This window comes from Simochromis diagramma, unplaced genomic scaffold (assembly GCF_900408965.1).
Source record: "Simochromis diagramma unplaced genomic scaffold, fSimDia1.1 OVJJ01000463.1, whole genome shotgun sequence".
Lineage (NCBI taxonomy): Eukaryota > Metazoa > Chordata > Actinopteri > Cichliformes > Cichlidae > Simochromis > Simochromis diagramma.
The window spans coordinates 3,132,315-3,158,249 of record NW_024386941.1 but is presented as its reverse complement, the minus strand read 5'-3'; the positions used below and the strand labels follow the sequence as shown (position 1 = coordinate 3,158,249).

Genomic DNA, 25,935 nt, shown 5'->3' with positions numbered 1-25,935 from the left:
ATATATGATAAGCATCACCCTTGCAAAATCAGCTCCTTGGTGGCATATATTTTGTTGTGTTGAATCTACTGATTTATCTTTAGAGTAGTAATGAATAATAAGTCAGTATAAGTGTTTTACTATTGCTTAATTTCACATTACAGAAATGGCTGTGATGTCACGTGTGGATCTCACTCAATTAGAACCTTTCATTTAAGAGAAAACTAATCCATGGTAATTTTTTCATATGTGCTTAAATAATCTATTAAGCAGAAATTGTCAGTGTTTTCCCATAAGTTTCAGAACAGACACATTTCCCCCACAGTCTCATCTTACTATTAAATGGATATTTTTTGCAGTATTCACAGTTTGGTGCACCAAAGGGGGGTTTCTAGGATTATTTTTTCTTTTTGGGGGGGGGGGGCAACAGTTGAAATCAGTAAATTTTATTAGATATCAAAGCTAAATAAATGCACATGAAGAAAAAAAATCAGATTGTTATAATAATCTTAGTGTACAGACCTCCTATGTCAATAAACATGCATTAGAAGACTCAGCTCCCCATAATAATAGTGTAGCCATGCAAGATTTAACAGCAAGATAATGGCACTAATAAAATACAGTCTGATTACAACAGTAAATATGTTTAATTTTGCTTAGTCACAGAAGTAAATACCAGCATCTCACATATCCTTTGTTGGCAGTTTGTAAAGCAAAGGAGTTGAACAGTGGCAGTGGTGCAAAACACTGTTCATCTTTCAAAACCTCCAAACTTGCTGTTTTCCTTCTGTAATCAAACCAATATCTTTCCCTGCATATAACGGAGCCACCATGAGCCACCCTTTTAACCCCAGCCCTGGTGCAGCTTTTATGTTTATATTTATTCAAAAATATAACTTGCAATATAATGCATTCACATAAACTGCACTTTGCCCTATTTTCGGATCTCATTTTGATAGTTGTTTTAATTTTTCTTGTTGATATGTCAACAGCAAATTTGACTCTGCAATAGACCCTTGTGAATTTGTGTAGATACTCGTTCCATGTTCTGAATATAAATTACCGCGGTACTGACTGTGTTCATGCAAGTGAACATTTCACTGAGTCGAAATACCTCCATTCCCAAAGGGTTTGGATTAGAGAGTCCCCACTGTATCCCTTTGTTGTTGAGTTGTGCTTTCAGCATGCTCCCAGTTGTTACCAACACATTGTTTAAATTTCAAGCATTATGCCGACCTCGGGATACAAAAAATCTCATCTATGCTGTTGAAGTCATTGGGGAATTTTAGAAGGACTAATATATTAGTGCTCCGTTGTAGCTATTAAATCCACATGAAAACAAATATTTCATAGCTTTTCATCATCTAGAATCTAGACATAAGAGTAAGTATCCAGCTTAGGGCAATCACTTAGCAGGCAAGGACCATGTTTATGTGCTTTTGTATCTTCAGAGGGGCCTTGTAGAGGTATCCGTTCATGCCTGATGTGATTTCTTCTGCTGAGAGAGCTCTTTGAGGTTTGTCAAGTTTTTCCTGCTTGACTTAATTGAAGGGAGGGGTAGGATTGTGTGAGTGGGGGGGGGGAAAGAGAGGGGGTTGGGGGTAATGCCTCTGAGTGTCTTTCCACCAATACTTTGCGACCCAGTGCTGAAACTGGAACCCTGTGGGAACAAGCTTGTTCAGGTGTATTTCATGTGCAGTGCACTGAAAGTGAATTGAGGGGAGGAATTGCATTCAAAGCGAAACACAAGCAGTAGTTTGTTACCTTGTTTACAAAAGAACAAGGCTTAAAAATAAAAGAGTATTCTTTAACCTAGCAATATTAGCATTTGTTTTTGGAAGTTACATTTTGAGCAAACTTTAACAAGTGTGATGCTTTTGTTGTCGACACTTCTGTGTTTGGATAAACAGGAGCTTATCTACAACTGTTCTCACACTTATCTGACAATCAGCCACCTGATATGTCAGAGTTTCCTGGACTTGTTCTAGCTTCTGTTGTAAACAGATCTGATTATCTCAGCTGCTATGAGTGAACTGGGTGTGGAAGTCCATTTATGTTATCAGCTTAACACAATATGTTCTTCTTCACCTTGCTGAAACTCTTTAGTCTAGCCTTAAAATACTTGATAGGTTTAAAACGAAGTCTGTTTATTGGATGGAATCATTTGAAGCTGAACTAAAAGAACGAAACTCACTCGTTTGCTAAGCAACAGTTGCTTATATAGCAAAACGGCTATATTTTCAGCAAGAGTCTATTCTCACCAGGGTCATTACCCTCTTGTGGAACTGAGTAAGTGGGCTCCTGATGTCACTGGCAAACCCTTACACAGAATGCTGGGTTAAACTGGGAGGGGGAAGGGCCATGCTAGATCAGAGTTCAGGCATGTTTACATTACAGCTCAGGATATTTCTCAGAGCCCGGCCAAGCTGCTGAAGTTCCCAGGCTCCAGAGTTGCAGAGTGCTGAAAAGAGGCACAAGCGTTCACTTATTCTTCAATCCCTCACTCTCCTGTGCTCTGGGGTCTAAGTCATAGTTCAACTCCATTTGCATTGTGCTAATGTTCTGTTCTTTGCTATGGCCGTCCTTTGGGGAATATTATACATGTGAAATACAAGAGAAGTGAAAGTCAACAACTTAGATGATGTTGTTAGCATTGTGTTAGATATTAATATCAAGAATTAAAAGCAAATTTGGCACATGCAAAAAACAGCACATTACATTTTTATCTCCTTATTTTAATCAAAAATGTGAATTTTCTTTTCTCAGTAGTTTTAATAAAATTATTTAACAAATTAAACAAGGGAAAGCTACATTTTATTTTTTAGTTACACCAGTTACTTACTTTTCTTTAATATCACACTCTTTTAGATCATAGTTATGTAGCAAAACATACATATGGTTTAAATGTTAGCATTGAAATAAAGGATAGTTGGCTTGTTAAGTCATTCCAGTGTGGTATTGCAGGATTTTATTTGAGGATTTTTATGTTTGGCAATATTACTTCGCCCTGTGTTATGGAGCTACCAGCTAGATAAAACGGTATAATTACTGTGGGAACTTTAAAACATGACCATTAATGTTAAAGTTCCCTGGATATTATTCATTGTTTAGAACACTTTGTTTGGATGTGGTTTGGGAACATAAACTGCTAAAAGAAAGTCTAACTGCAGTTCAAACTAGTCCCTATAAATTTACCCAGTTATTTCAAAGACAAACGTATAAGACCAAAATTTCTGTTGTTAACACCCATCATCATGTTTGACTTTCCCACGTCTCAGACTGCTAGACCAGCTTGACTAGCGCGTCAGATAGAGGTTTAGAGGAGGAACATAGATGGCCTTGTTTCTTGCCTCTGCTCCACCAATAAAGCTGAGAAGTGGCAGCTGGAATGTTTGCCTTATTGCTCTGCTGTGGTGAGGTGTCACGGTGCTGAGCTATGCTTTGGCGCCTGCATGCTCTCCACCTTGCCTAGAGGCGCACAGACGAGATGTGAAACCAGGGGAGGATCTCTGATTTCCCTCTGCCCTGCCCTGTTGAATCATCCACGGTATTGTTTTAACATACCTTAAACACTTCTTAACACTTTGCTTTACCTTTAGGTCTATTGCAAAAAATTAGTCCAGAGGCAGATGATTCTAAAAATGGATTAAATGTATAATATGTTTTCCAAAGAGACTCTTATATCTGCTGTTTGCAGAACTAGTGAGTGAATTCTGTTTTCTTTCCACTAAAGGACTACAGGAAGGATTATGAACAGAGACATGGAATCTCGCGCTAAAATGGACACTCAGGCCATAAAAGAGCCTTACTTTGATGATGAATTGGAGGACATCTGCTTTAAACTTCAATTTTTGTGTAGGACTTTGCTTAATGTCAGCCAAATTGCTCAAGACATGTAGGATAACTGTGGCCATTGCCTTGATTTCCACAAAATATATCATATGACAGCAGCTTGGTGTATTTACTGCTTAAAGAAATATGAAAAGGAATAAAAAAGGGGAAGTTCGGGAAGGGGATTCCTGCTGTCTAAGAAAGTATTTTCATTTTCTTCTCCATAAGGATACTTGCTACGGTCCAGTATTGCTGCATTTGCCTATAAAACTTTTATCCAGGTGCTAGGAGAACAACCTCTGGCTAAATGTCATCAAGACTAAAGAGCTAATCGTGGACTTCAGTACAAAGCAGGCAAGGAATTACAAGCCCCTGATCATCAGTGGTGCACCAGTGGAGAGTGGACAGCTTCCAATACCTGGGTGTCCTCATCACTCAGGACCTATCATGGTCATGTAATATCAACACTCTGGTCAAGAAAGCCCGCCAGCGTCTCTTCTTCCTCAGAAGACTCAGAGACTTCCATCTGCCACTGAGGGTGCTTAAGAACTTCTACTCCTGCACCATCGAGAGCATCCTGATGGGAAACATCTGCACCTGGTTTGGGAACAGCACCAAGCAGGACAGACGAGATCTGCTGGTGGTGCGCTCGGCCGAACGCATCATTCGATCAGAGCTTCCTGACCTGCTGTCCATCTACACCAAGCGGTGCAAGACCGAAACCAGGAAGATTATGATGGACCTCTCCCATCCCAAAAATGGACTCTTCTCACTGTTGAGGTCTGGGAAGCGCGTCCGCTCCCTTAAGACCAAAACAGAGACAATGAGGAGGAGCTTCTTGCCCCAGGCTATTCGGGCCCTGAACCAGGTGTAGCACATGACTGGACTCTCACACACTCTGTTTATCTGCACACTTCTCATAATTTCTTTCTTAAATTGTTTATATGCACATTCTATTTTTATCTTTATAATTGACCTTTAACTCTTAGTTTAGTCTCTATTTCTTAGGTTAAATTCTTAATTTATTGTTTACATCTGTTAGCCTTTTTTTATTTAACTGTAAATTTCAAAAAATTTTATTTAACTGCGGATTAAAACAAAATTGTACTGCAAATTTCTAAATTTTAAATTTGTGAAGTTTTTAAATCTATTTAATTTCTGTTGTGTAGTTTAATGGTCAGGCATTGTACAGCAATAAGCATTTCACTACATGTCGTATTGTGTATGATTATGTGTGTGACAAATAAAATTTGAATTTGAATCCTATCGTTCTCACTCTAAAAAATACAAAGTGTATTTAATCTGGTAAAGCCAGATGGTGAATGTTGCTTCCAGAAGATGAGATTGCAATTAGGAAAAAGTGTATCCTGTGAGTCCATATAATTAACTTTGAGTAGATCCAAATAAAGCAAAACATCTCTATGTGGCACACGTGGCAATTTAAAAAGTTCTTGAATATTTCTGACTGCATTTGGTACCAGGAAGTTAGGTCAAGTGCTGCCTAAGAATGATAATTAATCAATCAATTATTAAACTTTTGGATCAGTTTTACATGCTATTAGTACAACGTATTAAGAGCATACCAAACGAAATTCTAATAAGATGAAAGAATATGATCAAAATACAGTTAAAAAACCAAAACATGAAATACTTCACTTAGTAGAATATTACTAGAATGAGTTCTCTCTCATTTTCTATCTTTTGTGCGGGGGGCAGGTTGATTGTTCTTGTAAATGAACATGGCAAGTGATCATTTAGCAAGTAAAGGCTCTTTCTCCTGCCCTCCTGCTTGCAGAGAAAAACCGTGATGCTGCATTCTTTTCATAGCTGATAGTGAGAAAGTGGGGTTATTATGTGTGCGCATGCACGATAACAAGGAGGAGAAAGAGAGAGTGAAGAGAACATTCCTTTCTCACTCCCACTCTCTACCACCACACCCCCATCGCTACTCGCTGCCACCCCACCCCCAGTTTCCTTCCTGTGCTTTTTTTAGAGTCTATTGGATGTTTTTCCCACATCCGGCAACAAAGCCGACCTTTTTTATGCCATAATCTAACAGCATGGTGTTCTGCGGTTCAGTTATACACAGGCATGGTCAAATGTAATAAATTCATTGACTTTAAATAAACCACTGTTTCCTAACTTTAACTCCAGACTGCTTAGGTAGCCTTGCAAGGTTGACTTTGACTCTTAGAGAAGAGTTTTGGCATCAACCACAAAATAAAAAACAAGGCAGCGAATATAAAGTAAATGAACAATTGCACATAGTTTTTCAGATTATTTCACTGGTAGGTCATTTAAGTGTCTTGGAGTCCTTACCACAATTCGTCTATAGATTTAGTTTGTCTCAGGATCTTCAATCTTTTCACTTAATCCCAGACCTCTGATGTGATTTTGGGATTTGGGGTCCATGGGGTCTTCTGCTGGACTTCTTGTTCGTTGTGTGCCCGATGTTCTTGTACATAATGGCCGTGCTGTTGAGCTGCTTTTTCCTCCTCCTGATAGATGTAACTTCAGATGTATCTCTACTCAAGCTGCAGAGCTACATCTGAAGGATGATAAAATGACACCAATGCAATACTTTGTCCGTATTACAGTAAATGTTGCTCGCAATACAGTCTGTGTTTACCACAGATTTTTAATGTAAAAAAAGCAACCCTCATGGTGGACTGCTGACTTGCAGAATATACACCGATACACTGATATACTATTATATAGACTGATCTATTACTGCATTTCCTAATGCTCTTGTTAGTAGTACATTATCTCGGAACAACTTTTCAAAGCTCTGATTAAAATACTGACACACATGTTTGTTTGCGTTTATCCCATTGTCATTCCCATTGAATTAATTCCCCTGCCAAGAAGGAATTTCCCAAACAATTGTGCTGCCTTGGCTTAGTTTGTACCAACAGGCTCATCTGTTTTGCCTGAAGTAGTCAAAGTGAAGAGGACAAAAACAGCTGTCTAGTCAGTGAAGAGACGCCTTGCCAGTTGAGCTGTGAAATCCACAAGTAAGCAGGATAATCTCTTTCACCCAGACCAAATATTATATCCTGTGATGGAAATTTGAATCATTCAATGCACACAACCTTGACCTATCAAGGTGTAATTTCATGTGACAGCAGCATAAGGTACGGTGAGATATCCTAAATCTCATCACACTGGTGCTCGGTAGGTATTGCCTTTTGTTTGAATGTCACTTTCCACCTGCAGTGTATAAAGGTATATAGGCAGCATTGTCACATATTTACATAACTGTGTGAGGAGAAACAATGCAAAACATGTTTCTACTGTCAACTTTATGGTAGCAGGGCATTATTATGATTTACTAGTTTATCTGCCACGTGATAGCTTCTGTTATGATATTGCCTATGAGTTGGCATAGGGAGCAGATTCTGTTCAGCTCTTTTTATCAAATGCCACATGGCTCCCTTGCTGGAGGTGTTTTCTTTTTTTTATTGTTCAGTCTATTTAGTTGATATTACTTGAACATTTAAAGCAGTTTGCTCTTGATGAACTCCACTTCAGTAGCAGTTAAACTGTAGGTTTTACGAGATGTTCTTTCCTAAATCTAATTTGCAACACTCATCAGTTCTCCCCACTGATTTAGTCAGACACATGTGATCACATGATTACCTGTGCATGTGGTTGCCTTGTTACCAAAGCCCACTTTAACTTGAGGCTAGAGGCTCAGTATTCAAATTTCTGCTGCTTTTGGAAATTTTGTCTGCTCCACCAAGCCGTCTCCTGCTTACAAAATAATTTGGCAGATCGCTGCTACAGCAGTCCTCAGTGCTTTTGATTATTTAATCTCATGTCTGGCAGAAAGACTCAGGTGTCACTAGCATGGGCTCATGTCTGTTATCACATAATAGAGATCTTGATGCCCTTATAAGCTTGGTGTGGCAGCACACGGACCAGTTCTCCACTTGCTGCAGGAACTGGTTGGATTGATTCTCCAACTCCCAGTCACAGACAGTGACAGATGTAGCTTCAGCGTGTGGAAAATGAAAACGAGTGAAGCCAGCGGGCAAATGCTTTACACCTGCATTCTTTCTAATGGCCAGAAAGGAAGGACACCTCACGTCACAAGTTTATTGGTTTTAATGAATACAGCACAGTGTTCATTTTGTAAATTATTGTCCCAGTTCAGTAAGTGATAAAGAATGGTTTGTTGTGAGGTGAGACTACCTTGTGACTGATCAGTCTATACTGTGAGAACACAATGTTCCTTACTTTGTCAGTCACATCCAGTTTCAAAACAAAAAGATGGCAATAACCAAAATCCTCATGTTGAGGTTTAACTAACAAATGGTACCACAGTGTCCTTGTCCATCTTGTGTATATACTCTATATGTAACATATCTCCCAGCAAGCAGAACAAGTACTGCTGCAGTTACCTGCAATTTAAGACAGTGAAATCGGACTGTGTCGTTGAGATAAAAATTGTAGGGTGCAGCTTGTGTGTGTGTGGTGCAGGTATTACTCATGTTTTTAGGATCTGGAAGTGTTGCAGGTATTACTTATTGGGACATAAAGCAACCCCTAATAACGTAAATAATTGAGTTGTATGATGAGGACAGAGTGTTGCAAGGTTAGAATTAGGCTTGACAAGTGGTATTTATAGTTGGGCTAAGAGAAAGTCTCCAGGCTCCTGTGTTTGTGTAAACATGTACTGTATACAGTTGTAGTCGGATTTAGACATTTTACTTCTAAGAACTGTTTTGACAATAGATTGATAGGATGCCCAGAGGTGTTTTTAGCTTCCCACAATTGTCACAATCAGCATAAATCTGCCTAATCAGCCTAAAATCAAAACAGTTGCCTTTTGAATGAACCTCTGCCATCACATCATGGGAAAGTACTTTTTTTCCCACTTGGACAGATTACCTTAGACTGTCTCTCACCAGCGCTGACATGTAACAAGACCTAAAGCACTGGTATAGAAGGCCTACTAGACCAGTCCTGTGACTGCACACACACAAGAGCAGCATGCATGCAGAAACTTGCGCATCGATCTAGGCTTTGCCGCAATCTTGAACTCTCCCTTCCACAGTGACAGCCACCACACAAAACAGTGGTAGTACCTGCAGGGCTCTATAGGAAGGCAGTTTGGGCAACCTTTCAACGAAATGTTTTATTTTGCACACTGTTAGTCTAAATTACAAGTTGGGACAGCAACAGAGGACAATTTCCTGTTTACCTTAGGAAAAAAAAGTCCTGAAATGCTCAAACGGAGATCTGAGGCTGTCTTTTTTTTTTAAAACATTCACTTCTACCTCATTCACTTTCGTTCCTTAATTTGTCTGATATTTTGGTGTTAGAAAGGTATATCAGAGCTTGTTTCTTGAAAACCACTGTCTATGGGAAACGCAGGAACACTGAATCTCTGCAGGTTTAAGTGTGAATATCTGGATTAAGATCTGAAAGTTTCAGCAAACAAAAGAAAAGTGCATTTTAGCTTATTTTCAGCCTCGACTTCATTCCTTCATTGCCGTTCACTGTTTCCTGTGTTTGCAGTGCATTGCAGTAGTTATCTCACAGACTAAAATAGTTTTTCTAACTAGTGTTGACATTTATCAAATTCTAATTTATTTATTTTTTTGTCTGTGTGGTTGAGTTGATCATAGAGCTCATAACAACATTTGCAGCTTTGCATTTGAGTTGTTTACAGCTGATTTCAGATAAGTTATGTATTTATTTATTGTGGGAAAGTCCTTCCAAATAATCCGTTTTTATGCTTTTATTTGTTTTTTACATATAAAAAAAACCCTCCCCCTCTTTTTATGGCCACAGTTATTATGAATCAAGTAAAACAGTTTGGAATTGGACAGATTTTTTATTTTTTTTAAGGTATAAGCCTAATATGTCTCATATTGGTATTAAGTAATGTTTTGTTTTTGTTGTTCTGGGAAATGTCAGATGTCTGATGACAGATTTATGCAACGGTCACATATTTTCTGCACCATGATCCCCTAATGCCTCCCCGCCCACCTCCAGTCTTCCCAAAAACACACACATTTTCCTTGGTTGGAGTCAGTGAGCTCTGCAGTGTTTTCTGTGTCCGTCTCCACCAGCGCAGGGCTACACAGACCTTATTTGGAATGTCAGAACAGAACTGATAGGAGTGGGAGTGAAACAAAGCTTCCCACTCATTTATTTTTTCCTCTTACTTTTAAGTCCCTTTTCAAACCGAATCAGCAGAGGATTGTTTCGTAGCATGAGTGCAGATTAGTGTGACTGCTCGCCTATCCGAATGCATGTGTGTGTAATTTAAGCGAAAGCTGAGAGAGATGGCAAAACTCAACAAGTATACCCTTTTCAACTAGTGGATTTTTCAAAGCTTTCTCCATTGAAGCGGTTTAAAACACTAAATGTGTTTTCTCCTCTCTAAAAGCATGAGGCTTATCAAGGCCTGGCTGAGTGAAGCAGCATTAGTACAGCATTAACCACTCAGCCCAGGTTTCCCACGGGATATAAAATGGATCCTTGTTTCACTAGGAAATCGCCATACCAATGCTGCCGAAGAGCACTTTGCTGTAGCCACACCAGATATTGACAAATGTTATTTCCTGATTGGGAATTGCAATCAGTGCACTTGAAAGGTAGCATTGAGGAATTCATAATCATAATAGATGAGTGATATGGCATAAGCAGGGCAAAAAATATGGTGCAATTAAAGATTATCTCGTCAAAACTTAGTGCAGGTCCTAAATAATATACACAGTTAGCACTATAGCCAGTGAAGCTACATAATGGGTTTTCTTTGTAGTGGCCAGAGATATGACTGGAATGGCACAGGAGTGTGTTGCTCAACTCAGTAGTGGCAGTGTTGGCTCTCACTGTGCTGCAGCTGCATGCTAAAGAGCAGCCAGATGTTTTAGATGGTGAAATGAGCCTAGTGTGCAGGAAGCGGTTCTGCATGCCATAGGAATCATCTTTGAAAACAGGAAGGGAACTTGTTCCCTGCTTATGTGCCTTTTCCTGTGGCATGACCGGAGGCAGGCCTTGTGTTTGGCGTTTGCTGGGAAAAAGGTACTTGAAATTGTTTGGTAATGGCCTTTAACGGGTACACATGTTACAGCACAAACTAGAAGAGCCTTTAACTTGTTCAGAGACAGTTTTTTTTTTTTTCAGAAAAACTAAAAACATCTTATTATCTACTGTGTCATGTGTCCAAATTTCCACCTCCGCAGTAGTTACATTCTTGTGTACTGTTACAGCTAAACCAAAACAATGCATGGAAGCTGTTTTAACCAGTTATATATATATAGTATATACTACAGTCCTGCTTAAAGATCTATGTTTTTGTGCTTCACAGTCCTGGTTTACTTCTTCTGTGGTAACAAGCTGTACATCAAAATGAGCTACTGCAAATATTGCTACCCTTAAATTGAGTGTTTACATCAACAATGTGTGACATGACCCTATTAAAACAATGTGATAGTATGATAATTTAAAGATGACAAATTTACTGATGTTAACTATTCACATAATGTCATGGATGTCATAGGTGTTCTAAACAAAAAACAAGAAAACCTCTCAAAACCCATTGTACACTACTCTCACATCACCAATAATGGAGAGTCACAGATGGCAACTAGATAACAAGCTAAAGAGTCCAGTTTAGATCAAAAACACAAGTAGAGGAATATGAATGGTAGGGCAGCAACTAGAGATTATTTTGGTAGTCGACTAATCTGCCAATTTGCAGAAAAGTAACTAGGTTACGTTTTGTTTCTGCTGAGCCCAGGTGGGGTGAATTGTATAAAACTTATTGCAGGTTTAAACCTTGGCTGTTACGATTTCTTTTATGTTCTGATTTAAAGTATGTCGACCCACCCACACCCTCAAGCTGTTTCTCAGAGTGAAAGTTGTTTCTCGCTTTCTGCCCTTAAGCAGAAACAGTGCAGTACGACTATTGAAAGAAGATAAAGGTAAGGTAAATTACACACTTACAGCACTTGGTATTGTACCAATGAGACTTTAAGCTGAAGAAGGACCTTAGCAATTAGCCAAGTTGATAGGAAAGCTCAGTGTCTGGTGACCAGCTCTGTTTGTTAAATGGATGGATGCTGTGCTGCACAGAAGGAGGTTTAATGGTGTTTTAAAATTTACTGTGAACAAACTTTAAGCTCAGAACAGTTGAATCTAGAATTTCTTGCTTTGCACAAATTTATCGCACAGATACCTTTTACTGGAAAATAGAGTCGGATGCGATGCATAGGATTGTTCCTGAATCTGGGGAGCCTTCAGTCCTCCTCAGTAAATGTCTCTGTGGTTAAGAATGACATATAGATGAGAGGCGACAGCAGTGTCAGGAGCTCTGAGAGCCACATGGCCATGGGTGATGTGATGTGACGGCTTGTCACTGCGATGTCGGTGACCTGTGGTACGTCTGCAGTGGCACGGCCTAGCTGGTGCTGCGGTAATGCCTTAGTCGCAGCGCTTAGACTCTGTCATTGTATCTGACAGAATATATATATTGAATATAGGCCATTGAAACTACTGCCCTGGGGAAGAATAATTAGTATTTTTAGATCAATACAAATGGTAGATTTACTAAAAGACCTTTTATATATTGTCATCCAGAGTTTTGCATTTCATTGCATAGGGTGCCTGGTAATAGAAAAGAGAGCTGCATTGCTTGGCTTATATGAGTTCTTATGATGTCCTTGCATGTTTTTGGAGAATGTTCTCCTGTCCTTTAACCTTGGTGATATCGCATTAAATATTTCTGGATTGTGAACATGCCAAAGCAAGGACTAGCTATAATCTTCCCCTGTAATCTTCAGATTTGGACAGTGGGGAGCTCTTCTTTGGAAGGTAAATGTCTAACAGGATTTTTAGTGTTCAAGCTGCTTTTGATTAAAATAGCAAGTTTCTCTACGGAATGCTGGAACTGAGATACAGTAACTGTTTAAAAAAAAAAAGTCTGCCCTCAGTAAACATAATGGATGATTTCTCTTCAAAGGAGCTCTTATCATCTCTTCCCATTTCCCAGAGGCTGCCACAAAGCTGCCTCTTTTATTCCTCCTGCTGCTGCCGCTGCTCATCCTTCTCTCCTGCCTGCTCTCTGGAGGGCATCCTCAATCTAATACAACTGTGTCAGGAAGTATGGGGATGCAAAGTGCTGAGGAGCCAAAAGTAGCCCACCTCTGCAGTGTGCTGCTTCGTCCCAACACACACCAGCCTGATTAGGGAGGCACACCATGAACCTGTGCTCACATTCCTGTGTAACCTTACGGCATATGAATTAAATTCAATGTAACTATCTAACAAAAGCAGAATACCTGAATTATAATAAAAAGACTTATTATTGCGTCTACTAAAGTTAAATTCCTCTTATTCTTACTTCTATGCAAATCCTATTGTTCAATGAAATGTTTGTATTGTGTGAAAGCCAAAGATGGCTCTTTAAATTTAAATTGAAGTGCAAAATTGTCGGTAGTGATTGAGTATGTTTTCTAGTGGTTGTTATGACATCACTGTTATCCTGGAGATTTTTTTTCTTTCTGTTTTGTTGCATAGTATCAAATACACTCTGCTTACCTCGCTACTCACTGAAATGTGCTGAGTAAAACAAACAAGGATCCCCCCCACCGCTTCGATGACCACACACACACACACACACACACACACAGTATGATTTGCCTATATACTGCCTTGTGAATATAAATACCAAGTCTGAGCCTTAAAATAATGAAAATGTTCAAGTTATCATGGATGATTTTTTGGTTACACTATCATAGCTTGCAGCTTCCTTCAGCTAGTTCAAATTTTATAATTCGACGGAACTTTCCACATTTGGGCCTGCAGATGAATTTTGTGTGACAGCTGATCATTGGCGCTGGTCTGAAGGTTCTTATTTCTTATCTGGCAATAAATGAGCTGAAATCCCCTCTTGCAACAGTATGCAACCTACTGAACTGCATAAATATTATGTCTCCCTAGGAACACAATAGTCGTATTTATTCCTTTATTTTGGGACTGTTTTTTTCCATGTCAAATGCCGAGAGGGAGGTCTCTAGCTCTCTCAGGAGCAGATTGCAACATGTTTCAAGGCTCTGGTGAATAGATTAAAGGCTGGCAAGCTCAATCTCTCATTGAGCCACACTCTCTTACTCACACATGCGCAGACACAAAACCTGCAAACACTCTAAAACCTATACCCTTAAAGCATGTATGGCTCAGAGGGCTGTGCCACTGGACTGACAGATGGTACCATGAGGCTTGGTGTTGCGCCGTTGTGATGGCTCACCCGGAGCCCCATCCACACTGCTCAGCATCACTGCAGTGCTCAGCTTGACACACAAGCCAACAGCCTTCCAGCTCACATGAACAGATAGGCTCTGTTGACATGGCCAAGGTCAGGTTCCTCACTGACACAGTCAAAGATCATCAACAAACGTGAACCGGAATATGTTCAAAACTGAACTTATCATTCTTAATTTCCTCAGGAAAATCATTTTTTGGAAAATTGTCCCCAAGCTTGGATCAGCGGCTCTGCACTGTGCCGTATTGGGTTCTTTTTCGGTTTACTATATCTGTGAGAACTTTTAATTTGATTTTCCAGCTTGTACTAATCCATTTTTGAAAAAAAAATAAAATCCTGGTGTACACACTGTGCTAAACTATAACCTTGGGCCTGACAGTGGCTGAACGTTTTCTCAACACAGAAAATCAACGGCGCAGTTGCGCGTGCCTCTCTTAGATGATCAGTATATAATATATAGGTTTAAGCCGCTCATGCAGAAGGAATCTCTTTCAAAGTGATTCAGAGCATCTGAGCTCATTAAATGTTAATCAAAAAATCTATTTTGAGATCACTAGGAGATCAGTCATGAGGATTTCAGGTCAGCTGTGAGGCCACTGCATCCGAGTACTGAGAGTTGAGTGAGCAGGATGGTCCTTTTTTGCTGTGAAGTGTTTGCGCTTGACGTTGGGGTTTGTCCCAATTGAAGCCAGTATCGTGACACATATGAGTGACTGAAGCATGAGAAAATCTCAACTGCAAAGTCTTGAGACACTTCATCCTTGAAGTTTGAACTGAACACTACTCCTGGCTATTTTTTTTTTTTTTTTTAAATGGCACAGAAACAAATGAGGCAACCTTCTCTCACAGTGGCTTTTTGCAACACATGCACTGTCCTTTCCATTATTCATGATGTGTTTTCACTGACAGTGCCTTGAACCATGAGGAGTACTCCTGTCTGTCTTTTCCAAAAAGAGCCCTGTGGAATGAGAGAACATGTACCTGAGGTGCACACACTAAAAAAAGCCTGTTCTCATCTGGTTTTGGAGAAAATCACATGTCGTAGATTATGCGGCTCTCATTGAAGATGGAAAAAGTTCATATGGCTGATTAACTCATGGAGCATTTCCAGTGTAAAATTATATGCAACTCCAGAGTTCCCTGTATTAAGCAGGAATCAAGCAGCCAGACTGCCATTAAGATAAGAGGTTTTTTTCTTCTCTAGACTCTAAGAAACTGTCTGCTGAGGTTACTTTATCTAGCAAAGCATGTTTAAATTATTGCCTCTTTTTGTTTGGTATTGGGTTGCATTTTATTTTGTTTCATTACTTTTTTAAAATTATTATCTTAATAATTATTATTATTATTTAATTATTATTATTATTATTATTTATTATTATTATTTGTTTTAGTTTTAGATGCAAACCAATAAAACGTACATTACGTTTCACTTACCAGCCTACTTTGTTTACTTATTTGTCCCTGTCGAGAACATTTTTTAAATACTACTCTCTTTTTCTACTATTGAAACAATCCTCAATGCAGATTTCAAGATAATGTGGCAAATGTTGCACATGCAAGCCCTGTTGGGGCTGTTGGATGAGCTTAGATTAAGAAAAAAACAGATTTTTATAAGCACCTTGAAAGTGCGAATTCTCAACATACATTATTTTGCACAATAGGAGGCAAACATCCAAGAGAATGAAAACTGACCGTAGCATTTTTTTTTTTTTTTTTTTTTTTGAGTGGATTCATACTCATCATAAAATGGAGCAAAAGTAAGGTTCTGCTGCTTGCATGTTGAATTTTTCTCCTGGATATCTTTGTTTTGCAGTTGTGGTTTAAAAAATATGGTTTGTATTAGCGAGATAAAGTTAAATGCAAAGTCAGTGTGATTAAACAAAACAATGTCCCTCTGCTTTTAAGTGCATCAGCATTATTGTCATCATCCAGTTACTGTGTCGAAGCACGCATGGACATGTATTAGCATTTACAGGCTTGGTGAGTCAGAGATATTTGTTCCTTGATTAACATGAACTGTTGTTAAGAGCATTAGTAGAAATAATATGACATGAACAGAGTAGAAATGTAGTGAACTGCAGGATTCGCTCCAAAGCCTCAAGCTATGAATCATCTTAATGCCAGCTAGTGGAAATGAGTCAAATTTGTTCCACAGTGAAATATGCAACACACTGATACTCCTCCTATGATCAGGCTGGTGTACAATTAAAACCATTTTGTTTCCATGCAGGAGTCGCATTAAAATATGGTCAGATAATCAGCCATTTGTATGAATGCATGTACACAACAGATCGCTCCTTAATAGACAGCCTTTCTCACTGTTGTTAAAGACTCATATTGGAGATTGTATTGTTTTGTCGACATGATGATATCTTCTCCTAAAAATATGACTCATTTTTGGAATAGTAAAATTCACAGTTAGGATGTTAAGAGTGTTGCTGTGTGCTTAGTTAGTTCCACCTCTGTTCTTATTACCTTAAATGAAGACATCGGTAGAGGACAAAAGGAAATCAGATATCTGCACCAGCATGTTAAGTAGAATCTCAGCCACAAAGGAGAAACTCTGTATATCTAACGAAGCACAATGGATGAAAATATAATGTATGCAAATGAGGGAAACAGACAAAGAGCTTATTCTTCTCTCTGCAGTCTGTCGACTATATCAGATTCCTAACTATCTTCTCATCCCATTCAATGCACTCAGGCTACATTATATCAAAACATTTTTCCAGTTCCTTCTTGCTGTATTGGAAGAGTTTAAATAAAACTGTGTATTCAAATTTTGCGCAATCTGAACGTGCATGGTCTTACCCTAATTTGTGATTGATGCCAGAATGAACCGTTTGAGAAATCACTGCTTTTTTAACTTTAAGATTAGCATTTGTTAATTAATATGTGTGAAATTAGTCTTGAATACATGGTGTCACTTGACGTCTGTCTAGTGTGTTCATTTTCAGAACTACTTTACATTCTCTCACATGACACATTTTCCATTAAGTACAATAATTTAACTCCGGGTTTATCTGAACTGCATACCTGCTGGGGTTATTTTTGAGGGGAGGGGGTTGCTTACCTGGTGATAAAAAAGGTAAATGTTAAAAGACTTTGATATTTGTTTTTTCCTGGGTTTAACTTCTATATGTTGTTTTTTGCAGATTCATGGATCTTTGCGAAGGAAGATTGAGGGGCATGCCCCAGGACAAATATCAAAGCAAAATGGCCTCTCCTGTGGTTTCCCTGGATCAGACTTTAAGCGGGTCCGTGTGGACCACAACTTAGCCCAGTCCCATTCTCTGCAAGGCACCTCAGCCATGAGCATGCAGAGGAAGAATTACATGATGCCTCATGCACTGGGGTCAGACATATTCAACATGACCCTGAAAGAAATGAAGAAAGAGCCCTCTGAGATCCAGTCTTGTGACCAGTCAAATGCAGAGATGATGTTTGACTTCAAAGATGAAGGTCAGATTGATCCAGAACTCCAGGATCTCTTTGATGAACTGACAAAGACGGTGCCTACACTGAATGACCTGGAGTTTGAAAAGATGCTAAAGCAGGATGATACATTTGGCTTGGATCTAGGACGGCCAAGCTCGGCGGGAGCAGCTGCCAGTCTGTGCTCTCCACTGGAGAAGCCGATAAAGACAGAGCACTCACCCGATTTTGGGCAGGCTCATTGTGGCTCACCACAGCTTCGACCCGCTTCTGCAGGGCCCACTTTCACATTGACCAGCACGTCTTCAACCACCACATCGCAAAAAGCAAACACTCAGGCAGGACACCCAAGGATGCCCTGCTGGCCTGAAATATCTCACGCAGAGCAGCTAAAGCAGATGGCAGCAAACCAGCAGCAACCGAATTCTCTTCTCCATCACCACCACCAAACCGCACCTGTGGCCCTGACCAGCTGGGCTCCTTCCATGAGCACCCACTCCTCCACCAGCACCTTCCCTCAAGACAATGTCTCTAGCCCACTCCCACTCAACCAGCAGAGGATTGGCTCTCACAATAAAGGGATCAACAACTGTCTCTTCAAATCAACCAGCCACAATGGCTCCAATCATTTGGACATGAAGGTTCTCAGCACCAAGCCTACATTGCATTTCAGCCCCAAAGTACCCCATTCTGCCAGCCAGCCCATGTCTATCATGACAAACCCAGTGAACAAGACAGAACAGCAGCAACAGTCACCTTCACCGGGCCCACATCAGCCACATTCAGGTCTCCATTTCCAGAACCAACAAATCCCCACATCAGGAGCCCTTTGTCTGCAAACCAAGACTGCTCACGGAGGGCTGCCTTTCAGACCGTCACAGCAGCGGCAGGTAAGGTCTCTGTCCAAAATTCCTTTACACACGATTGCCCTTATGTGAAAACACTATTTTAACTTTTCAGCTCTACAGCAGGACGGCTTCCACAATTAAGAGATTTGATATAACATGTGCCCATAGCGGCATATCAAGCATAGCTAGTGCCATAAAATACTGAGACCAGTATGGCTACTTAATATTCTGTTTGATCCACAGAATGTTTCATTTTTCTATTTTACTGCACTTTATGAACAAAGTCAATAACAGCACCGACTGCCTTTTTTTCTATAGAAAGTCTAGTAACATAATCCAAAGCACAATCAAACGTACTCATTTAGTTGTCCTGCTGGCATCTTCAGTTTGCTTGCAGCAGCCAACCTGCTGTCTAAAACAGCTACAATGCAGCTCTGTTTATTCTGCGACTTTATTGTTCTTGCTAATGTCTGCGTGTGTGCGTTTGACGATGACACAGATTGCCAGAGCATGGTAGATTATCATGCAGGACTTCTAATTTCTCTGCTTGTCATGGTGGCTCCCTGTCAGGGCACAGATATGCACAGCGGGATTTGCTAATTGGAGGTTGTTAGCTACAAGGGACAAGTGGTGGAAAATGACAGTAATCTGCTTAGCCTAGTGCCGGAGGTTGAATCACTGATTTGTTATGATTGGAGAGATTTAGACCCTCCCCTCTTTCATTTTTTTGCACCAACAATATCTGTAGCTGCCTTTGTGTGAAACGATAATGCGAGCCCCGCAACAGAGCTCTCGTAACCTCTACAGATCAAGGGAAGTGCTTGGGTGACTGGGAGAGGGTGGGAAGAAGGAGAGAGGGAGGGAGTTATGCAGACATGGAAGTAAACCAGGTAGGATCATGACAGTTACATCAACACATCAAAACGGGACCAGTTTTACCACTGCTAGAGCTATTTACACTTTAAACAGTGGCTGTTCATGGTTACCTTGAAACTACTTGACAAATATTCCCGATATCAGAAGCCTTACATAAATGTTTGAGGCAGAAATACACGGGCTTAAAGATTGGTAGATGATTTAAATAGACAAAGGAAAAAAAAGCATTTTCTGGGCTCAGATTGACCCCATTTCACAATATTTCAAATCTTTTTTTCATAAACACAATGGATCATTTCAAGCAAATGTACTGGCTGCCGTAATAGTGACAGTAGTATTAGTGTTGCATTAGAGATAATAAGCATTTTTATAAAATATGTAAGATGTGGTATCTAATTTAAAAAGGATTGCAGTGAGAGAAAAGGGGAAGACACTTAACAGAGCTGGATATCAAATAATGAAAAAGACTTGTGAATTTGTTGAATTATTAAACATTATTTCAGAGCTCCTTAAAGTAAAACCTCTTTTTAAAAGTTTGTGAGGGGTTAAGGGCTTGGTGAGACAGCTTTCCCAAAGAGATTCTTTTTTTTAATGTGACCAAATAACCAGCACGTAGCTATGAATATGATAGGGTTAGAATTGAGGATTAAAAAAAAGACCTTTATAATTTATGGACACTATTTATAATTTCAAGCTGAGCTAAAAAGTGCTGATAATGGTGTTTGTAAATTTTAGCCAGCATGTACAGGGTTAAAAGTCCAGCTAATGAGAGAGGGACAGCTTATAGAGAGGAGAAAAAGAGTGGAGTCTCTTCCCACAGTGAACTGAATTAGTAATGCCAGAGAAATAAAGGTCCTGAAAGAGTGCCCTGATCCCCTGTGTAACACAAGTAACTAGCAGTGGGCTTCCTTCCACTGCCTGAAGCTGGAGACCGTTATTAAAGCATGCACGTCCAAACATGTTTGAAGCTTCTTACTAATAATCAGTTTCTGAATCAAACCTGACGAAATTCAAATCCACCACTGTGTAAACCTCTGAGGTTGCACAATATTCGCTTCACCCACTTAAAGTACTCATACGAGTACATTCTGGAGCAGCATGCACTAGAGGACACTAATGCATTATGAAACCTGAGTTACTGTGGTTGGTGGCAATGCTGTCTCAAGGACAAAATTTTGTGTTGCTAGTTTCACCAGTTGTGTAGCTGTCTTGTGTGTTTTGGCTAAAGAAAAAATACTTTGGGGTGTAATATGAGTGCTAATAAAGAATGAGGCAATCACGGTGTTTATTATTTTTAATTTCTGAAATATTGCAGCAGTGGAAAAAGTACTGCTTCAATAAAAAGAAAAAAGCTCTGTGTGGAGTTTTTGGTTCCAGAAAGACCTTTCAGGGAAACAAAGAAAAATGGTTTTCTAGCACAAACTATGTTAGTGAAAGTTAATCTTTTTAGTTCCTTAATGACTCAAGTCAAATAGTTACTGAATATTTTTCCATATTAAATATCTTTATAGCAATATAATGATCTATGTTTACATATTTTTTTATTTCAAATTCAGTTGTGTACACATGCGTTACAAATATTTGTCAGACAGTTTTATCCAAAGCGACATCCGTATTTTCTCTGCATCAGATCAAATGAAGACATTTGACAGCGATTTCATCATCCCATAGTTTTTAGTTTCAGCTAAAACCAATTCCTATTTTAATACGACACACAAACTTTCTGGAGAATACTGTCCTTACTGAAATGCATGAACCCAGTCGCCAAAGTAGCCGAATGCTCACAGTGCATGCCACATAATCTGGCTGCAGACCTGAGCTGGATGTCATAACCCGTCTAACACATTTCCTTTCTGTTTTATCACTACTACTACACAACTGTCTAGTAACGGCAAACATGGAGTAGAACTCAAAACTAAGGCAACATCTAAAAATAAAGGTTTACTCAAAGTAAATAAGGACTCCTCAACTTTTGTTGTCGATCTTGTGGCACCAGATCCTTCAGTTAGGATAAGAGCGGGGCCATAGGGGTTGAGCCTACCAGGTCACTCCAGCAGTGCTGTGAAGGGAGTACTTGTTTCCTGGGAAAGGGAGCTGCGGCCAAGTCCAGATGCCGAGGCGCTCCCCAGGGACAGCATCCTGAGACCAGACTGGAGGAAGTGCAGTGTGAGAGCCGGCGAGGCTGGGCCTGGATCACTGTCAGCTGCCTGCGCTGCCGCAGGATGGGAGACTAAATCACTCCGCTCCTTCTCTCAAGCCCGAGCCACATGTGGTATTCATTTACAAAAAACTTGTGAAGAATGGAAGGGGGGAAAACATGGAAAACAGCTTTATGACACATCAGGATGACAGAGGATTACTCAGTTGTACACGCTAAAACACCCCTCATTGGGTCTTTTCTTACAACAAAGATGGATCAAGCTCTCTTCAGTTTACCTCTGTGGGGAACAAGTCTTTGAAGGTCACGTTTTCTTATAGACTCAGTAAATGGATAAAGTAAATCAAAACCAGTGACTCGGCTTTCTACTGTAAGAGGAGAAACCACTGTTTTGATGTTTCAGTCCCTGTGTAACCTCATTGCCATGCTTGGTTTGCTGTGTGGGTTGAACTCGGGCAGAGAAGGCGAATATTAGCTTACGTGAAGTGGCTTGTGACTCCTGATGAGTTTCGGCTTCCCTTAGTCTTCTCCAAATTTCAGTCCATTCATTATCATTCACTAAGACTAGTACACACACACACACACACACACACACACACACACACACACACACACACACACACACACACACACACACATATTCTTCCTTTTTTTTTCTTCAGAAAATCAGAAAGCTACTACCCTGTAGATATTCATTCTCTGCAAAGACTCTGTCCTTAAGTAGTAGCTTCTGGTAAATGCACTGTTGGATTTCTAATCCATTTTACCCTGGGAAACATTTTAAGTCAACACAATGACTGACACTGTATACACAGTATGTGTTGACTTGGATTTGGTGCACATTAACCTCCTTCATGACAAATGTTCGCACTTGATGCAAGCTTGTGTGTCGTGAGGGTGTCCACATGAAAGGCTAGTTTTATTTGGAGCGCTTGGATGGTCGCCACAGCTGTCTAAAAAAGCTAAAGAAAATATGAAATGGAAGGACTGTAACATCTTAAGCACCATGGTATTCACATGGTGAAAGATTATCTGCAACAACAACAAAAAAAGCATACACTGAGCACAAAACTTTAAACAAAAAGCTAGTTTGGATCTCTCAATTCCTGCGCCGCAGACTACAACATTTTAATCAGTGATAGTGTCAGGAGCCAAATGGGTTTCTAGAGGATGGAATGCCTCCTTGCCAAAAACAACACAGTGATCAGTAAGGGAGAGCTTATTAAATGGAGGTAGTCATGGTGCTGGCGCTTAACTTCCCATCGGCACACATTTCCTGCTGTCTCAGGGATTCTTTCCACTCTCTTTAGACACAATTATCAGGGGAGAGGCAGGCCTTGAGGATGACTTGAACCCCCCCGCACCTCCCCCAACAAAAAAAAAAGAACAGAAAAAAAAAAGCCCCCTCCATTTTTCCCTTTTTCATCTGCAGAGGGAGTAGCCTTGACCACATTCTGGAGGTTGAATAGCATCTTTGAAACAGATATATGATGTCTTGTAGAGTTTTGCCCCCTACTGGCATGCCTGTGTTGTTGCAATGTTTTGATTTTGTGCTTTCACTGAGAATAATGTAAGACCATCCTATTGTCTCTTTTTCAAAGGGTCTTCCTGCTGGTCCAAGGCTGCCCACTAATGGAAGCTTAGGAGTCATGTCAGCCCAGCCACAGCCACGACCCCCGGTCCCAAACAACCAGCAGAAAGGGCCTCCAAAAACACAGGCCATGCAAAGACAGCTCAACCAACCGCAGCACACCATCGGCAATTCAGTAAGCTGCATTTACATCATACCGTTTTCACTGATTAATTAAGACTGTTTTGATCAATCATATGAATATACTGTTTTTACTTTCAAGGACAAAGACAACACACATGATCAGTTTAGTCGTCACCTGACAAGACCACCGCCAGATTACAAGCAGTCAAGAAGTATAGCTGGAGTTCAGCAGGGAAACATCTTCCCAGGTACTTTAAATTTCTAGTGATTAAGGAATGCTTTACATGCTAACAAACAATCTTAATAAAAAAAACCTTTTTTTTCTTTGTTTGATGTTTCTGCAGGTCGAAACTCCTCCCAGTGTTCTAACAGTGGCCCTGAGAAGACCCTACAGTCTTGTCACCTTGCAGTTGGTTCTGCTTCAAAGATGAGTGCTTCACCATCAGACCGTAGATTTTCTATTGGGACAGATTGTCACCCCAGTTCTTGTGTCAGCCAATGCCAGCAGCAAAACAGTCACAGTCAAATTCGACTGAATCCGAGTAAACCCAGGTTCCAGGGCCCAAACACACAAGGAAAGTCTTTTGGGATAAACAGTGTGGCAGGTGTACAGCACCAGAGATTGACATCTCACTTGCGTTCCTCTGTGCCAGGACAGGGTGTAGGAGGGTTGGTGACAAATGTCAACATGGGCTGGGGTTCAGCCAACAAGCAAGTGACACCTGGACTCTGTATTAGGCAGCTACCCAACCCACTACAGTCCCAGGGTGTGCAGGACTTGCCGAACCATCCATTCCAACAGAGACACATTGCCCCTCCCAACCAGGTAGCACCAGACATCAGCATGCACACTCTAAACCCTCCACTAAGAGACATAGGCCAGAGAGTAAGTCAGGCAATGATGGGTTCTCCCTCAGCCGTGGGAAACCTTAACCAGGCCTCACCTGAACCGAGGATACCAGCAGGGAACTTTACAGAGCCCAGTCCCAGCTCTAGCAGCTACCATAATAACAGAACTAACCGTCTGACCTTTGACTTCCTCCCAGAGGGGGACAACACAGTTCCGGGAATCAATGCAGACTCAGACTTCATAGATTCCCTGCTCAAATCGGGCTCTGGAAATGATGACTGGATGAAAGATATCAATTTGGATGAGATTCTTGGTAGCCACTCGTGAACTTGGGTCACAAATGACTAAAAATGGACCCACAGCTCAGAGCTTGTAGAGGTATGTAAGGTGTAAAGGATTACATTTGTAAGTAATATTAAAATGGACTTTTATAGACTTATTATTATTACCCAGCTATACTGAATTGCTTTGTATTGTATTTACTGTGAAAATCAATTGTGTTCTATGTACTCTGCGTATTTCTTCCTGGTGTATTGGCCAAGAAATTGCTTTTCTATGCAGTCACTGTTTTTGTGGTCTGTGCTCTGTGCTGTCTTATAGAGTAAAGTACAAAATTCACACTGTGAAAAGAAAATATTGCCGTTATTTTCCTTTTCATCCTGGTTTGTGTTTCAAAGTCTAGCATCACGTGGTATGAGCTTTCCAGTGTTTTGCTGCCAGACACAAGCAAGCTTGCAAAAGCATTTTTTCCCCTTTACTTCCTTCTTGTTCAAACCTTTTCATCTGTGGTAGTTACAGTTTAAATTATGTAACCATTATTTTTTTTTCATGTTATATTTAATAATTATTGGAATAGTAAGTAGACATTATATTACATGTAATTAATAAAATTTATTTGACTCAAGTTGTGCTTTTGTTGACTTTATTTAATAATGAATAGTTTGGTTTACTACATCTCATACTTCCAAATCAGCGCATGTAGATACTCTTAATTAAAGGATGCTTTGATGTTATGTCCCACTTTACAGGGTTAGTGTGTTGAAATGACACACTTTAACCCAAATGGCAACCTTTTCATAAAAATAAACAAGTAGTGTTCAGTGCTTAAACTTAAAAAAAATACTTTTTAGTGCCTTAAAATATTTAAGGCACTAATGAAGCTTTTTGTTTGTTTGTAACTACCCCAAATCTGTCCATGCAGCTTTTGGTACCTAAAGCTAACCAGCAAGTAAAAGCAAAAGTGAAAGTTGGATGGAAACAAGTCAGCACAGCGAATGAATACCAAAGAAACAAAATCAAACACTCAAACAAAACCTAAACTGTTTTCTTCAGGCTGAAAAAAAAATGGTATTATGCATATTTATTTTGTCCCCAAAACAGACAAGATATTCTGGAAGTCATATATAAATCAAACGAGGACAACCTTCTTTCATCTTAAGTATTGTCAAAATTAGGAACATCCTAAGAGTGAAAGAAAAAAAATACTGCATGCATACACATAGTCCTTCTACTCTGGACTATTTTTTATTAGGGTGTCTCAGTACCACACTGAGAGAAGTGAGGCGAAAAGAAAGCGAGTGATGATTCCTGTATGATTCCCCCCCCCCCCCCCCCAAACATCAGCTTTTAAAACAAAATGTTCAGCACTGCCTGAACTGAAACAACCATTATTCTAGATAATTACACCTGCAGACGAGTGTTGCTGAGGGACTGTAATATTGTTATGTAATGATGATTTGCACAAAATGTCATTGAACTCTACAAAGCAGATATTATATTGGTTATGTATTTTAGCTAATAACGCTCATGATTAAAAAATAAAACGAGAAGCCTGGAAATTTGTTTACAATATGTCTTGTCTGAAGTAAAGGCACAAACAATTATAATGATTAAAAAATGTTTCAAAATGAACAACTTACAGAAAGCAAGTCTCACCCCAACCGGTTGCGGCAGATGACCACCCCT

General features: G+C 39.9%; 1 protein-coding gene across 1 annotated transcript in view; it reads left to right on the top strand.

Annotated features, from left to right (window-relative positions):
* Nucleotides 1-24,874, top strand: part of zmp:0000001236 (mastermind-like protein 2) — a 33,502-nt gene extending 8,628 nt beyond the window's left edge. The window contains exons 2-5 of the mRNA XM_040037770.1: nt 17,245-18,414; nt 23,008-23,172; nt 23,260-23,368; nt 23,465-24,874. Of these exons, the coding sequence (XP_039893704.1) occupies nt 17,245-18,414; nt 23,008-23,172; nt 23,260-23,368; nt 23,465-24,297 (2,277 nt within the window). The 3' untranslated portion in view covers nt 24,298-24,874. The remainder of the gene's footprint in view (nt 1-17,244; nt 18,415-23,007; nt 23,173-23,259; nt 23,369-23,464) is intronic.
* The last annotated feature ends 1,061 nt before the right edge of the window (nt 24,875-25,935 follow it).